Here is an 18,262-nt window from a genome sequence, read left to right on the forward strand (position 1 = left end):
GGTCAGTCAGTCATGAAGTCCAGAGAGGTTTTGTGGAGAGAAAAAAAAGCTTGAAAGCTGGAGGACGAGTATCTCTCGCAGCTCGGCAGCTGATTTCATTCACACTCTTGCGCCTCAATTTGTCGGTAGATTTAATTATTGATACGTCCTCTGAGGGAATGGAAGAATGTCATGTATAATGTGAGTGGTGTACATTAGTGCAGAAATGATCCACGTCGTTTATACGTGTGCCGAGATAAGCCAGGGTAGCTGATTTTTTTCCCTTCTTTTTTTCTCTCCTTGGACTGAAGACTGATTATATTTACATTATGCGCAGGGAAGTGGCGGTTGGCGTGTCAAATCAAATGTCGCTGCCTGACCTTTGAGACGATGGCGTTCGCCAGTTCGCTAAAATGAGGGTGGGAAAAATCAAATTGAATGTTTTTTTTAAGACTGATTCCAAAAGGAGCAAGGAAGCTTTAAATAATGAAATTCAACATTTTGCTACATTCTCAAGGAACCATGAAGCCCCTATTAAGCATTCTAATATCAGATGTTCTTTTTTTTTAGAGTAAGAATAATTTTAGATACTGTAGTTTTGTGATGAAATATCCTAACCCTTACCAAGGGACCTTGAGTGGATGTCATAAGATGGCGTACCCAATAAAATGTCCGGTGGTTGTACAATACAGTACAGTGCTCCCACAGTTTAGGCAGAGGATGAGGAGGAGGAGGAGGAGGCGGTCCCCCGCTAGGCCAGACATTGAGTGGGAGGCAGCAGAGCGAGCCGTCTCACGCTGGGCTCCTCTTTTCACCTCTGCGCTACTACTTCCTGTCGTCAGGTGGGAGCGCCGCTACCTGCCGCGGGCCTGGAAAGACATGCTTTTCCGCACCACTTCTTTTCCTACACAATTGCTGCTCTTAGACTTAAAAAAAAAAAGCTTCTCAGCTACTGTAGTTGTAAAAATGTCATGAATATATATCCATGATCTCATCAAAGATTTTGACTTTTTCATGGAAAGATTATCAATTTCAGGCAAAAAAAATGACTGAACGAATACTGTTTTTGTACTTGGACTCAACTCAAGCTACCTTAGCCACAGCGAGCTCTTTCAAAATCAATCAGAACAACAATCCCTCATAAGTTCTAGTTTTGTAGTCAGTTGGTCGGCTAGTTAGGTTAGTTAGTTTATTCATTTGTTATTTGCTCAGTTAGCTAGTTAGTTTTTCAGTTGCTTGGTTCGTTTGAAGGTGGGTTAGTTTGTCAGTTCATTTGTTTTTTTAATTAGTATGTTGGTTAGTTGGTTAATTAATTCAGTAGTTGGTTATTTGGTCAGGAAATTAGTATGTTGGTTAGTTGGCTAATTAATCTATTAGTTGGTAAATTTATTGGTTAGTGAATTTTCCCTTCATGTAAGCACATAGCACCTGTCAATCAAGAGGGTGGTCCCGCCCCCTTCCTTGGCGGTCAATCGCTGTGATTTGCTGACACCAAAATAAAAACAATCGGCTCCTCTTGACAGCCCTTGACAGCCTGATGGAATGACGTCATAGCCAGCACACACACAAGAATAAACACACACGCTAACACACACACACACACACACACACACACACACACACACACAAAGCAGCAGTCGGATGCCTGTGCCATGAATCACTGCTTGGGGCATTGCCATTTTTTCAGCCCCGTCTCCAAGGATCCCTGTCGGCTTAACCCGCTGACCTTCACCACAAATAGCCCCCTGAACAGACCCCCTCAAAACACACACACACACACACACACACAACCCACCTCTATCGAGCTCGTCCTCACAGCTCTGGAACAAAGCCAAAGCCCTCGACACCGTTTTTTTCCCTTCTCCCTGCTAGCCAAAGCCTGAATGAGTGCAATCAGCAATGCAATCTGGGAAATGAGCGGCCGGCCCGTAGGTCGCTTTGCACAAGAAATACGCCGACCCGTCTCAAATCCAATAAGAGATTTTGGTTTGGTTTGTTGTTGTTGTTTTTAGTTCCACTCAAATGTGAATAAAGCTTGTTAGGCCTTGAATTTTAAAATAAAGTCAATTACAATACTTGTTGACAAAACACAGACATTCATAGGCTATTGAAGAAATAATATTACTAAGTTGCGTAATTACCTATGTTGATACATTTAACTCATTCTCTCCCAGCCATTTTCACTGAAGCAACCCCCTTCGCTCCCGGCTGGCTGTTTTACTGGATTTTGACTGATTTTGCAAGGTCCACAGAATATTCTGTTCTATTGCTATAAAAACATAGAACCTACCAAAAGAAAAAAAAATGTATATTTGTATCTGTTTCCGTTTTGCAGCAATTACCGTTAGAATATAGCTCAGTTTCATCATTGTTCACAAACCTGTTGAAAACATGGCCCTGGTTGATCTCTTATTCTCTGCTGCCACCTTCTGGACGTTTTTTGTAATAACTACCATTGCTTTTAACGACGTCTTCATGTCAGAAGCTGTATCAAAGCCGTCTGTATGTGCTAGCATAAAAAATAAAACATAAAACGTATTTATACGTTTTTGGGTTTGAATAAGTTCATTGTATTGCATTTTACATTTATACGCACTATTATTGTAGAAAATAAATAAGATATTTACTAGTGTGTACCAGCATGTACTTCAATAGTTTTGCCAGTGCCCTTATGGAGTGATAAGAGAAAGATAGAGGGGAGAAAAGAAAATCTTTTTTTTTTATTCTTATAGTGGATCAAGTGTGTGCAGGTGAGCAGTGTAGCGTGTAGTGTGCATTGTGTATTGTCCTCTCCAGTGTGCACACATGAATATTAAAGAGTGTGATTTCCTGGCGGCCGCACAATAAGGCTTATAATTGAGCGTGTGCTGTCCTCGGCGTGCCACATTCCGCACAATTAAAGGCAGCTCTGCTTCCCCGCCACCACATTTTACTTTTATTTGCTTCTTCTTCCACCGCCACATTTTGATTGCGTGCGCCCCGAGCCCGAGAACGCGTGTTGGAGTTAATTTCCATCCATTAGGCAGGCCAACAAGCTAACCTGACAGCGCATTCTTCCCATTCTCACCCGCCGCCACACATGAAACCACACGCATGCATTTGCATAAAACACAATCGGTGGCAGGGGGGGACAATGGCGGCGGGGTGTCAGACCACGCTAATCAAGGCTTAGACCACATGTGGCGCCACGCTGATAAGGACGACATTCACCACTCAGTCACTAACACTCTTTACTAATCATCACCGGGTGCTACTCGTCATTATATGCCACTGCAGATCACTGTCAACCCTTACCAGTCAATACCAATCATTATCAGTCAATATCTGTTGTTACGAGTGACTACCAAACTACCCGACACTGCTGATCATAACCAGTCACTACTTGACATTATCAGTCACTAGCAGCCATTAACGGTCATTGATTGGTTAGCTATTTGATTAGTTATCTTATCAGTTTGATAGTTGGATGGATTACAACAGCACGGTTTGCAATCATTACAGTAAATGGGTGGCTCAGTTAGTTAGTTAGTTAGTTAGTTGTGTGTTGGGTGGTTTGATTGGAGATTAGTTAGCCAGTTTGTTAGTCGGTTTGTTGGTTCATTGGCCATTTACTAGTAGTAATTTTTATTTACAGTTAGTTGTTTGAGAGGTTTTTGGTTAGTCAGCTGATCAGTAAGGTGGTTGGTTAGGTCAGCCTGCTTGTTAGTGAGTTGGTTTGCCTGTTAGTCAGCTTGGATTTTTGTTTAGGCTGTTGGTTGTTAGGTATTTTCTTGTTTTTATGGTTAGCTTGTCAGTTTGGTTAGTCAGCTGGTTGTCTAGTCAGTTAGGTGGTTGGGTTCTTTGAGTGTTGTTGCTTAGTCAGTTAAATTAGTTGGTTAGTTCGTCAGTCAGCCTTTAAAAATCCATGCAACAGATTTTGGTGCAGATGCAGATTAAGAGAGAAATTCAATAAATGTCAAGTGAAAAGGTTTGTTTGTTCAAGGCTGTGCGTTGGCGTGGTGATGAATGGCTCAAAGAATAGAATAAGTCATTATAGCTGCGACTAATTAGCGTATGCTTGATGTTCTGGGATTGTACATCCCAGTCGGAGAGTGGTTACTAGATTAAAGTGCTAATGTTGTGTCACCTGGAAAGTCTCTTAAGATCCAATTAAAAGTGTGTGGATGTGCCATTAAAAAAAAAAAAAAAGAAATCTGTGCAAACAAACCAAGTCAAAAGAACATTTTCCCAGCTGAGCGCCCCTCAGGCACGCCACACCGAAACAACCTCACCGTAACAACCCCCTAAAACCATCTTGCTGAGTGTTTGGGACCATGCAGTGCGTCAACGCATCTGCTTCATTTTAATTGAAGACAAAGACAGATTTGTACGCTAATTTTCTCCTGTTGCTGTTCTGTGCAAAAAGTACAGACACACAATCGGGCGCTAAATCTGCCTGCCAATTTCCTTACTACCAATGTAGAATCAGAGGCAGGATGACGGCAATGCCGGAAAAGGCGGGGACAGTCATGACATTTTGAAAGCTGTTATTTAGGACGCTGTGTTGTAAACAATTGATGCTGTCCCACAGGTATCTTAATCAGTTGGTGATTTGGATAGTTATCTGGTCAGTCAGTTAGTTAGAGTTTTTTTTGGGGGGGGGACATCATACAGGAAGATAGGCAGTTTGTTATTTAGTGCTGGTTGGTTACTCAGTCGCTCAGGTAATTGAGGTCGGTTAGAAAATTGTGTTGAAAGCAATTGACACTACGACAACGTTAGTTAGGCATCATTGTCTGTTCAGTCATTGGACAGAATAGACGTCAATCATTGTGGCGGCACCATGAGTTGGTTGAGATGTTTTTAGTAAATTAACAGGCAGAAGTCTGTACTGAGGTCTGCATTCCTCCATTTGTAATCAATTGTCAATAGCATTTGGTCAAGAGATTGACATGATAATGCTAATGCTAATCCAGTTTCCTGCTCAATTAGTGTTGTTGCTTTTGTTGTTTAATACTCGTGGGCTGTGTGATTGGACAAAGTTGACTTACTTACGCAAATGTTAATTAATGCTACTTTTGTGTAGTACGTCTGCAATTGTGCTGTTTGACTGGTCGTCAACATGTCTCTCGCTGTCTTTCTCGCTCTCTCTCTCTCTCTCTCCCCTCTGGTTTCTTAGGCGACGGAATGGGCGCCCGATGACGAGACCAGGAGGTCCTGTCAGAGCAAAGGCAAAACAGAGGTAGGGTGCACACTTCCTGTTACTAGTGGGGGGGGGGGTGATCCTTCCATTAGCTACCAAGTGCAGTGGCAAATCCTCATTTGAAACCCTAATCCAAGGTTAAACCGTTATTCGAACCCTTAGGCTTGAAATTATGCATTGAAAGCTTAACCTATGTTTGAAACCCTCGTTGTTTGAATCCTTCTTTCAAAACCGTAATCCTAGTTCGAAACCTAAACCTAGGCTTGAAACCCTAACCTACCTTGAACGCTTGTTTAAAACCCTAAACCCGTGTTTGGAACTCCGACCACGGCTTGGAACCCTAATTTAATATCCTAACCCTTATTGAAAATCTAACCCTGACTTGAAACCCCAAAGCTAGCTATAGACCCCGTCTTGAAACTTACTTTAGAGCTCCCTAACTAAAACAGGAGCTGTTGATGTAAACATAACGTAGCCACAGAGCAATTCTCTAGAAAATCAACTTTCTCTGATCGGAAACACATCTATTAGCTCGTCTGATTTCGATTTGTACTGATTGCAACCTTATTCACACAAACACACACACACACACACAAAGGCGTCCAATCAATTCGCTTTGAAAGTAGCTGCCTGGCATCATGTCTCATCTTTGTTGTAGCACAAAGGACGACAAATGTCCAAGCCATTTCCACAAACGCACACACGCACGCACACAGACGGAAAAGAAGAAGAAGAAGATTCCAAATGTTTGCACAGCGAGTGCTTATTGTTTGAGTTGTGTTGACTTTTTGTGCAGATCGAGTGTCAGAACTACATCCGAGTGCTGCTGGTGAACAAGACCCAAGTGATGACCTGCGGGACCAACGCCTTCCAGCCCCTCTGCACCATCAGAGAGGTACCAGGCACCAATTTGCTAGCAAACTCCCATCTCGTAAAAAAAAACACGTCGAAAGTTCAAGTCGGGTTCACTTTTTTTATATATATATATATATATATTAGAAAGTCCTTGAATTGCCAGAATAAAGTCGTATTTATGAGTCAAGTCAAACTTTTACAAAAAGGAAGTCAGAATTTAATGAGTGGAATTAAAAGATACTTAAAAGTTTTTATTTCATGTGTTGCCCCACCCCACCCCTGGAATTTTTTTTCTCATCGTTACTGTATGAATTTTTATTTTTTTTTTGTATGGTTGAAACATAAACTTACATTTAATTTATGTTTGCGAGTGTTTGTGAACATAGTCAATGCTGTTTTTTCATCAGGGTTCATTCAAGGTCAAAACGGTAAAAAAAAAAAAAAAAGAAGAAATAGATACAAAAAAAAACATACAAAAATTTGAGCTGTCAAAACAATTACATTTTTAAATCAGATTAATCACATCTTTGATTAATCACTATTAATCGCTTGATTAAAAAGGCTTTTTTTTCCCCCTGTCAAATTTGAAGAGCACCTGTTATGTGTTAATTCTTTCAACATTTAATGTTATGAGGACGTCTTCAACATTTTTTCATCCACTGCACACTCTCATCCTCCTTTTTTTTATAATCAGTTAATTACTTGCATAATTTAAAATAAAATAAAATGACCCCAGTAGTTTGACAAATATTCTGAATGTCACACACAAACATTTATTAAATTCTTAATTAATGAATGCGTGTATTTAGATTTATTGCTCAAACACAACCTGTGCTACCTTTAGCATAGCCATCCGGTTGTCAAGATAAAGGATAATATGTGGTCAAAACTAATAGTGTGATTGATCTGCGTTAATACATGATTAATGTCATCATTTTTGGTGATTAATTAATTATTTAACGCTTGAACTTTGACAGCACTATAAAAAATATAATTCAAAAATTAAATACAAAAAATAATATAAATGAAAATAAAAACAACTAAATATAAATTAATTAATTAATGAAAGTAAAGAGAACAGATATAAAAAAAATACTATTCAAAAATTGATTACAAAATAATATAAATGGTAATAAAAACAACAAAATCTAAATTAATTAATTAGTTAGATAATTAATGAAAAAGGAGATTTAAAAAACTTAAATAAATATAAAAATACATGTGGAAATAAATACAAAAATAAATGTAGCAATAGAATTAAATATCAATCAATAAATAAAAACGCTCTGCCCTCATATTTATTAATTTCATGCTACAGATGCTTCATGAAATTTTATTCAAATTAGGGGTGTTCCTAAGTGTGTCTTTGGTTGAACTATTTATACTAGTGTGTGTTTATATATATATATATATATTTATTTATTTTATTTAAATTTTTTTTGATTAACAAACTAATTTTGTAATTGTATTTTTTATATCTGTTTTTATTTTCACTTTTATTTATTATTTTTTTTATTTTGGCATTTTTGGTCCTCCATCCATTTCTCAAATTAGAATTTGATGACCAGTTCGGCCTTAACGCAGTCGGTGGTTGCAGGTGGGCAACATGAGCAAGGTGTTGGAGCGCGTGAACGGCGTGGCGCGCTGCCCGTACGACCCTCGCCACAACTCCACGGCCGTGTTGACGGAGCGCGGAGAACTCTACGCCGCCACCGTCATCGACTTCTCCGGACGCGACCCCGTCATCTACCGCAGCCTGGGGGGGATGCCGCCGCTACGCACCGCGCAATACAACTCCAAGTGGCTCAATGGTAAACACACGTGGAGATGGAGAATGACGAGAGCATACACGTCTGACCACACACATACGCACACGGGGTACACAAAACACACAACCGACTATACACGCTCACACAACTCACGGCATACACACATCTGCCTGCACGCGCGCACACACGCAGGCTGTCAGTGTAACAGAATTGCCTTTCTGTTGGATTGGAAGGTGAGAATGAAAATCTCATTTCCAGCGTTAAGCCGGCGCACTGGTTGAGACGGACGGAGGCGGGCGGGGGATGAAGGTGGGAGCTGGATCCAATCAATCTATTCCCTCATGGGATTGGTCGTCAGCCAGGTGCTGACCAAATTCTCTCACGTCATGTGACGGAATGGTGCAAAGGGCTAACAAACCAAGAAAGTAGACACATGAATGATTCGGAATTGCATTTAAATGTTGGTTGTTTTTAATTCAGTCCCTGAAGCCAGTTTTACCGAGCAAGATCAAATTTGGTGTTTGTCATGAATACTCCTAGATTTTTTTGTCAGAAATTTGAGGCACGTCTACTAGACAGATGGGCGATGCTAAATCGAGAAGGATTTGAGTTGTAATCACTGCATGTGGGTGGAACATAGCAGTAAAATTTGATGACTCGACATAAAAAAACAAAACTGATATAATAACACAACTTTTTTTTTTTTTGCGGGAGGAAAATTAACTCCCTGGCATCAGTTTAATTTAGCAATATGAATTTTAAGAAGTTTCTAGAAGCCATGCCTGAAAAAGACACAGGAAGTGGAACATTTTGTTTAGAAGCAGCCATTTTAGGTACATTTTGGTCATTTTTGAAGGGTTCTATTAATTTAAACAGACCTATGAAAAAGTCTCAGGAAGCTATGCCTGAAAAGACACAGGAAGTCAGCCATTTTGGTTTGAAGCTGCCATTTTATCATTCCAAGTTCTTTGAATATTCTGAAAATCCAGCCTCTGCTGCCAGTTTCACTTAGCAACAGGAAATTTGGCCAGTTTGTCTATCATAAGTTGACCAACAAAAAAGTCTCAGGATGCTATGTTTGAAAAGACACAGGAAGTCAGCCATTTTGGTTTATAGTTGCTGCTATTTTATCCATATGTTATCATTTCAAGTCCTTTGAATAATCTGAAAATTCAGCCCCCAAAGCCAGTTTCACTTAGCAACATGAAATTTGGTCAGTTTGTCTATCATAAATTGACCAACAAAAAAGTCTCAGTTTGAAAAGACACAGGAAGTCAGCCATTTTGGTTTATAGTTGCTATTTTATCTTCATGTTATCATTTAAAGTTCTTTGAATAATCTGAAAATTCAGCCTCCAAAGCCAGTTTCACTTAGCAAAATTAAATTTTTATCAGTTTGCATATCATATTTAGACCCACAAAAAGTCTCAGGAAGCTATGTTTGAAAAGACACGGGAAGTCAGCCATTTTGGTTTATAACTGCTATTTTATCTTAATTTTATCAAGTCCTTTGAATATTCTGAAAATTCAGCCCCCAAAGCCGATTTCACTTCGTTGACACTCAGTTTGTCTATCATAAATTGACCTACAAAAAAAGTCTTAGGAAGCTATGCCGGAAAAGACACAGGAAGTCAGCCATTTTGGTTTATAGTTGCTATTTTATCTTCATTTTATCATTTCAAGTTCTTTGAATAACCTGAAAATTCAGCCACCGATGCCAATTTCACTTAGAAACATGAAATTTGGTCAGTTTGTCTATCATAAGTCGGACAAAAAAGTCTCAATACACAAGAAGTCAGCCATTTTGGTTTATAGCTGCCATTTTATCAAGTCCTTTAAATTGTCTGAAAATTCAGCCCCCAAAGCCAGCTTCACTTGACATGAAATTTGGTTGGCATGTCTGTCATAAGTCGACCCACAAAAAAGTCTCAAGAAGTCATGCCCGAGAAGACACAGGAAGTTTGCCATCTCGCTTTGAAGCAACCATTTTGGTCACTTCCAGACCTCCGACAAAGACAAACTACTTGTAGAGATGTTGTCTGATTGCTACCAAATCCCCCAGTCACTAAAGTTTCCGCATCCATCACGTCCACAAAACAGGACCCGGCCGGCACCACCGTCACCCCCTCCACCTCATTGTTTACGACGTCCCCTTCGCCGCTCTCCCCCATCCTACTTTATGGATGACGGCGCATTTGCGGAAATTACGCTTTATGACTCCTCGGTGTTTAGGCGAGATGCTAGGCGGCAACATCGCTTACAACAAATGAAAGCAAACACTCTGGAATCTTTTGTCTGCTCATTATTTCTTCACACCAGCAGCTTGCCGGCCAGAAGAGAACAAAAAGTTGAATAAGAGAGAAAATAGAAACGTGACATCTTTCTTTGAATGTCACCTGTGGCGAAATGGAGGCGGGGTATGCAAATGAGCAGAGGACCGTTTTCCCAGAGGATTCACGTCCTCGCGGGTTTTCAAATGTCATTTTAGCACAGAGTAAATTGTGCTCACCTTTCAGGACGCTGCGGAAATTTCCTGATTCACTCCATTGAATGCAGTCTGAAGACTCAATTAGTGTCGTGAAGACAATTAAGAGCCTTTGATCAAACTAATGATTCAGTTTGTGTTTATAAAAGAGAAAACTAATACGATTTATGGATTTTTTTTCTTCCGCAGACAAACGTTAGTCAAAGTCAAATTCTCAAAAACGACAACCTAAAATGTTTGTAAACATCAAAGACTTCACGCAAGCTAACATACACGTTTCATAGACATTGAGCATGTAAACTTCGGACAATTTAGTCTTCAGTGGTCACATGACAATAGATTCAAACCCGAACCTCGCTGCTGCAAAGCAGTACTGCTAACCACTTGCCCGCCGTGCTTCATCCACCATTTTGGCCGTGAATCAAGCGTTGGTGTCAACGCGTGCAGTAAAGCAGCACAAGCGTCCAGTTAAAGACAAGTCGCCGCATGGATTTGACATCAAAACATCGCGCCCGTTTATTACCGGCCATTTCTCATCTTCTATCGTTTACACCTTTGGCACTTTTATTACGCGCAATAATAGCCGGGGTTAAGGGTCAGCGGGGGGAAAGACCACTGCACCTGAATGCATCACTGCTGGAGGACCCAAAGGGGAGAAGATAAATGTTGCAAATATCTTCTCTCCATTTCTCGCTTTTTATGGCCACGCTAAACACCTTGTTTGTTATACATTATGTTTTTTTTGTTTTGTTTTTTACCACTTCACCTGAATGCCACGTCATTAAGCGTCAAACGTTTAATATTCTTTACAACAGTACCAGAATGCATCACACCGCAACAACGCCTGAATATCTCTCTCTTTTTTACCACATTCCCTGAACACATCGCATCTAGAAAACATCATTTTTATGACTGCACCCAAATGTACAACATCTAGAAAACTGTTTTTTTTCAATAGTCCAAACACCTGAACACAACACTACTCGAGAGTGTCTTTTCTGACAACCGCACTGAAACGCATTGCTTTTCGAGTGTCTTTTTTTATGACAGTGCCTGAATGCATCACATGTAGAGCGTCATTATTTATGACTGCACCTGAACATATCACACAGCCCAAATGTAAATGTCATTTAATATTTACGAGTGTGCCTAAACACATCATATCTCATATCTGTGCCCAAGTGACCACAATGTATACAGTTTTTTTTTTCTTGACTGCTCCTGAACGCATCACATTTAGAATGGTCTTTGGATGCATCACAGCTACAGTGAAAACATATTTTCTTTTTTATCATTGTACCCGAATGCATCATATCTGGAACATCTTTGTTATGAATACATATGAATGCACCATATCTCAAGATTTGTTTGTTTTTTGGTATCTTTTTTTTACAACTGTTTCTGAATGCTTCGAATCTAGAGCACTTTTTTTTTTTACGACATTGCTCTAACATAAATGTCTATTTTTACGGGTACGGATAAATGCACCATCTCTGTAGTTTTTAAATATATATATATATATATATATATATATATATATATATATATATATATACTGCTGCACCACTTAGAATGTCTTTTTTGCCACACTGTGGCTGAATTCATCACATCTAGAGCATCTTTTTTTACAACACCTGAATACATCCACAGAACAGCCCCCCCCCCCCATTACACCCTAACACATCACACTTTCAGAACGTTTCTTACGACTGTACCTAAATGCATCTTATCTAGAAGCATCTTTTAATATGCCATTGCATGATAAAAATGTGTCTTATGTCTAATGCACAATTCATTTATTTATTCATGTATTTTGATTTTTTACAAATGTACTATTTAGTGTCTTTTTTTTTACGACTGTACCCAAACGTGTTTTTTCCCGAACCAAGGTTATTATAGTTAACGAAACTAGTATTTTTTTTTGTTTTGACAATAACTGATACTACTTTTTATATAGTTAACTATAACCAATAATAGCGAAAATATGCTTCATTTTCATCTATTTCAATACATTTCATACTTATTTTTATACTTTATCATACTTTATTACCCTTTTCCTATTTCCGCCCGGCAGAGCCGCACTTCATCTCCGCGTACGACATGGGCCTGTTCACCTTGTTCTTCCTGCGGGAGAACGCGGTGGAGCACGACTGCGGCAAGACGGTGTACTCGCGGGTGGCGCGCGTGTGCAAGAACGACATCGGCGGCCGCTTCCTGCTGGAGGACACGTGGACCACCTTCATGAAGGCCCGCCTCAACTGCTCGCGCTCGGGCGAGATCCCCTTCTACTACAACCAGCTGCAGAGCACCTTCCACCTGCCCGAGCAGGACCTCATCTACGCCATCTTTACTACCAACGTGTGAGTGGCGCAAAAAATAACACGGACACACGCTGACAGAACTGTTGCTAGGGTGAAAATCGGACATTGATTTAGAATTTTAGTTCAAAATAATTGGTTTTAAAAAAAAAAGCCTTGAAAAGATTTCATCCGTCCGTTGGCCTAATTAAAGGCTGACAAGTAGTCACTGTTTGGTGACATGGTGTGTACGACACTAAAGTTGTCTCAAAATATTAGAAAGAAAATGGTAGACACTAGACAAGCATGTTAAAAAAGCTTGATATTCCGCTCTAGATGCCTTATTAGCTAGCTAGCTAGCTAGCTGCTGCAACGGAACACATCACTATAAGAAAACAGATTTGAACATGTTACAATGCTTTTTTTAGCCTTCAGGCATGGAAAGTCAAAAGTCTTTTTTTAAGAACACATTACAACTAGAAACTAGTGTCTTTTTTTTTTTTTTTACGACCTCATCCGAATGCATCACTTTTAGAGACTTTTTCTGACATCTTATCATACAAACATTTTTGGTATGACTGCAACCAAAGAAATCCCATCTGTTTATTTTCCGAGTGTTTATTTTCGTCTTTTTTAGGACAGCACCCAAATGCTCACAACTATTTTTTTTATTTTTTTTTTAATGACAGCAACTGAATGACATCAGGCAATTTTTTTAACGGTAGCAGCTGGATTAAGACTGCACTTGACTGTATCACAGCTTTTCCATGACTACTACGCCTGAACGCATCACATCTCGAAAGCATCTTTTCGATGACAGCTATAGAACTATGGAGGACCAAAACTGCCACAATTAAAAATAAATAAATAAATAAACAAATGAATAAAAGTGAAAATAAAAACAGATAAAAAAACATATATTCAAAAATTTCATAAAAAAAATTAATAGACGTGGATATAAAAACAAAGAATATATATATACATCCCTAAATAAATAAATAAAAGTAAAAATAAATACAGAAATAAAAATGTGATATTAATATTAATAATTAAATCTAAATCAATAAATAAAAAACGCTCTGCTCTCACGTTTATTTATTTCATGCTGCAGACGCTCCGTCAGGTTGAAATGTTGTTCAAATGAGGGGGCGGTCCTAAGCGTGTCTTGGGTTGGGCTCCGCTGTTGCTGTTTTTAATTTTGGCAGTTTTGGTCCTCCATATAGAACAGCTCTCTACGTTCAAACCCAAACACAACACATCTAGAGAAGAGTGTCTTTTTTTAACAATGGCACTCAGACGCATCCAGAAGCAGCAGCAGTTGTTTGTCTCGCGACGTTAATAAATAGGAAGCAGAAAGGTGTTCTTGTGCTGTTAGCTCTTTGTGAACACCTGCTGTGTTTCCAGTAAGTAATTTCCTTTGAGTGCTTTCTTCCTGTTACTGATGGCGCTTGTTATTACTCGCCTCCCTTACACTAACTAATGACTCATGACACAAGCTCCTCGTTAGATTACGCCGCAGCATCAGTAATGGTTTGTTCCAGAATGATGGGAATTTGTCTTCCAAACACAGAAAAGCTGTCCCAGCGCCGTATGTCAGGTCTCCGGTGAGCTCACTCGCAGATGTTCCGTTGAACGTGTGACCATCATGCTCAACGTCTCCACATGTTTCACCGACAACAATCCAAATTGTTTCCATCTGGCTTTTCTTTTTTATTAGGACGAGCGCGTTGTTGTTGTCCCTGCAGACTTGCACTGGGACATTGCGCAAGATGGATGTACCCAGTGTGAGTAGTGCCTTAGATATGTCATTTGCAAGCCAAAAAAGCACATGATGGCATGACGGTCACATGACTACATCAGTCTAACCAAACAACAACAAAAGCGGAGATGACTTCTTTCTCCTCCGTACCATTTCATCTCCTCCTCAAGATGATGGATTGATAATAAAAATAATTAGTACCTGTTGGAAGGAGGCTTGTCGAAAGTAATGTGACGGCTTTAGCAGAGAGCGCCACAGCCGCCTTTTAATTAATTGGACGGCGACTAAGCTGCCATTACTTACTAATTATGAGCCTCCTTATCTTTTGTGACTCACTCGGATGTACTTTCTGCTCGACACGGTCTCATCTTGGAGTGAGACAGCCAGAAAAACTCCAAAATGAAATTTGGTAGGGATTGGCTATCATGAGAACGTGGACCCACAAAAAAATCGCATAGAAGTCACGAAGAGATACTGGAAGTCAGCCATGTTGTTTTGAAGCCGCCGTTTTAGGGTCATTTTCCGTATTTTCCAGGTATCCTTAGAATTTTGAAAAAAATTCAGCCCACAAAATCAGTTTCATTTAGCAACATGAAATTTGGTGGGGGCTTTGTCTCAAATGAGTACGAAGACGAAGAAAAAAGATGCATAGGAATCACGGAGAGACACAGGAAGTCTGAAATATTGTTTTGAAGCAGGTCATTTTGGCCCTTTCCAGGTATTCTTAGAATTAAAACAAAAATAATAATAATAGTCAAGCCCCCAAATCAGTTTCACTTAGCAACATAAAATTTGGTAGGTATGTTTGTCATGAGTAGAGCCACAAATATGTCTGTAGAAGACATCCATGAAAAGATACAGGAAGTCTGCTATATTGATTTAATTTCCAGAGGTCTTTCAAAAAAATTTTTTTAAATGTAACCACGGAAGCCTGTTTCACTAAACAGCATGAAATTTGGTAGACATGTCCATCATGAATGAATGAGTAGCCCAACAAAAAAAAAGTCTAATGACGCCATGAATGAAAAGATCCAAGACTCTGCCATTGTTTCTTGAAGTGGCCATTTTAGGGTCATTTTGGTCATTTCCAGATGTCCGTCAAATTTTTTGAAAATTCAGCCCACAAAGCCAGTTTCATTTAGGAACATAAATTTGGGCCATAATTAGAAAGACACATGAAGTCTGCCATTTGGTTTTGAAGCAGAAAAAAATGAAATGAAATGAGAAAAAGTTAAAAGCAAAAAAGACAATAAACCACTTCCTTAACTTTACTGATTTGTGTCGCAGATGTAACAATCTTGGGAGCGTTTTTTTTTAATTCTTTAATTTACCTCGTTTTGTGTTGATTCAAGTTTCATGGCTAGTCTCCGTCATATCGGCGAGAAATACATCAAGCCGCCTTCAGGTGGCGCCATTGTGCATCCGCCTCTAATCACGCCTCTGAATCTAAACGTGTCACCTTGATCAGTGATATCTGGATGCATAAATCCGCCTTGAAAAGTCATCAAGTGCAATCATGTGATTCAGGGCGAGGGACGTACAAGGTTACAAGTGTTTTTGTCACCACTTATTTATGATCTCCAGCAGCAAATACTCCGACATCAGAGCTCGAAACTGGCGACGCGCTTTACCCAGCGTTGCTTTATGTTTTTGTGCAGGTATTTGCTGACTCATGAATAAATGCTGCCGTTGTTGTGCAGCATGAAAATATGTATGTAATTCACGAGCGGTGCTGAGCGAGCCTTATTTTCCTCCGTCCCCTGCCACGCTGGACATCTCTGTGCTGAAACATGGCCTGTGTGTGTTTATGGCCGTTTCGCTTTCAGGACCGAAATGAGGTTAGACACAGGAAGTCTGACATTTTGCTTCTTAGCAGGCAATTTAGCGTCATTTTGGCCGTTTGCAGTCGTCTTTCCAAGACAAACTACTCCTAATTAAATTAGCCATTGTCAAGTTATTTTGGTCATTGCCACTGATCCTTCAAGTGTTTTGAAAATGCAGCCCCCAAAGCCAGTTTTGCTTAGCAACACGAAATTTGGTAGGCATGTCAATCATGAGAACACCCACAAAAAAGTCTCAAGAAGCCTCGCACGATAACACACAGAAGTGTCCTTCTACCCACCAGCTGGTCGTCCTCCCACAAGTGTCGCCGCGGCCCGCTGACTCATGCTGGTTTGGTGAAGGGCAAGCATGTGGGCGAACCCGGCAACAAACAAAAGAAAAAATCAGCATCAGTGAAGGAAGGAAGTCATTACCTCCTCTCTCTATTTCACTCTCTCTCTCTCTCTCATGTGACACCTGCTCTCCAAGTGGGACTTTAATTGTGTTCTTATTGACTGCACAGGGCTGATAGTGAAGCTCAGCCTGCAGCCAAACAAGGCGTGTTGGTACAGTTTGTAAAGGTTTATTAAGGGGAGGACATCGTGACATGGATGAACACACCAAACACAATGTTGATTTCGGGAATAACAGCTACTATTTTTCTGTTCCTATCGTATCCTGCCGTGTCCAATTCATATCTATCCATCTGTAATGCACTTTACTAACTGGAACGTGTACAAGGACGTACATAACATGGCCTTCTATTCAGGTCAGCTGCTGCCGAAGTCCAAAGGCCTTTTCACACTGCACTTCTGTCTGTCCTGACCTGCCTTTTCCTGCCCGAGCCATCATATATCCCATTTCTCCCCTCTTGCCTTTTCCTGTCACATCCTATACTGTCCTATTCCGTCCATATCGACTCACATTTTCCCTACTGTCCTCTTCTTTCCTGTCATGGTCCGTCGTCACCTACCTATCTTATCTTATCCTGCCCTGTTTTTCTGGCCTGTCCTATCCTGCCTTGTTCTGTCCCAAGCATAATATCTTGCATTTTTCTCTCCCGTTATTTCCTGTCTCATTCTGTTTCATCCAGTCCTGTTTTCACCTATCTATAGCAAGTCCCTCCTCTCCCATCCTGTCCTGGCCTGTTCTGCCCTTCCCTGTCCTGTCCCATCCATACCCTCTCCTATTGTCCCTGCTGTCCTGTCCTTTTATCCCCAATTCATATCTCCCATTTTTTTCTCCCTTTCTGTCTTGTCCTTTCCTGCCCTATCTCTTTCTCCCCTGCCTTTTCCTGTCCTGTCCAGTTCTGATTTGTCCTGTCCCAGCCTTCATATCTAACAACTCCCATTTTTCCCTACCGTCATTTCCTGTTCCACCCAGTCACATTTCCCACCTTGTCCCTTTCTGACCCATCCATAACAACTCCCGTTGACCCTCCCTGTCCAATCCTGTCCTCTCTTGTCATGTCCTGCCTTGTCCTGTCTCATCCATATTATCTCCTTTTCCCCCTACTGTCGTATTCTTTTATCCCCAATCCAATTTTCCTATCCCAACCTGTCCTGTCCTGTCCTATATTGTCCTCAACCTTTCCTGTGCTGTCCTGATCTGTCCTGTCTTTCATACCCAGCAACAGCATCGCAGCGTCAGCCGTCTGCGCCTTCAACCTGAGCGCCATCACACGAGCGTTCAACGGGCCGTTCCGCTCCCAGGAGAACCCTCGCTCCACCTGGATGCCCACCCCAAACCCCATCAGCAACTTCCAGGTCAGTCTCACTCTGACTATCATTCCTCACACCCGCAAGAGGACAGGACAGGACAAACATGTGTTGAATCTCCCTCCTCCACGGTCAGTGCGGCACCATCGAGGACGAGGGTCCGAACGAGGGTCTGACAGAGCGCAGCCTGCAGGACGCCCAGCGCCTCTTCCTGATGAACGAGGTGGTGCAGCCCGAGTCGGTGGACCCGCTGGTCATGCAGGACGACGTGCGCTTCTCCCACCTGGCTGTGGACATCGTGCAGGGCATGGACACGCTCTACCACGTCATGTACATCGGCACCGGTCAGTGCAGATAAATCCACACAGAGCACAGTCCAAATAATCTCCAAATAATAA

At 40.8% G+C, this 18,262-nt stretch overlaps 1 protein-coding gene across 6 annotated transcripts in view; it reads left to right on the forward strand.

The window, feature by feature from the left end:
- sema5ba (sema domain, seven thrombospondin repeats (type 1 and type 1-like), transmembrane domain (TM) and short cytoplasmic domain, (semaphorin) 5Ba) overlaps positions 1 to 18,262 on the forward strand; it is an 83,179-nt gene that overhangs the window by 42,023 nt on the left and 22,894 nt on the right. For all 6 annotated transcript variants that reach the window (XM_077579293.1, XM_077579294.1, XM_077579295.1 and 3 more), the window contains exons 5-10: positions 5,138 to 5,200; positions 5,958 to 6,056; positions 7,614 to 7,827; positions 12,344 to 12,629; positions 17,777 to 17,912; positions 18,001 to 18,208. In XM_077579293.1, the coding sequence (XP_077435419.1) occupies positions 5,138 to 5,200; positions 5,958 to 6,056; positions 7,614 to 7,827; positions 12,344 to 12,629; positions 17,777 to 17,912; positions 18,001 to 18,208 (1,006 nt within the window). The remainder of the gene's footprint in view (positions 1 to 5,137; positions 5,201 to 5,957; positions 6,057 to 7,613; positions 7,828 to 12,343; positions 12,630 to 17,776; positions 17,913 to 18,000; positions 18,209 to 18,262) is intronic.

The sequence above is a fragment of the Vanacampus margaritifer genome, chromosome 11, assembly GCF_051991255.1.
Source record: "Vanacampus margaritifer isolate UIUO_Vmar chromosome 11, RoL_Vmar_1.0, whole genome shotgun sequence".
Classification (NCBI taxonomy): domain Eukaryota; kingdom Metazoa; phylum Chordata; class Actinopteri; order Syngnathiformes; family Syngnathidae; genus Vanacampus; species Vanacampus margaritifer.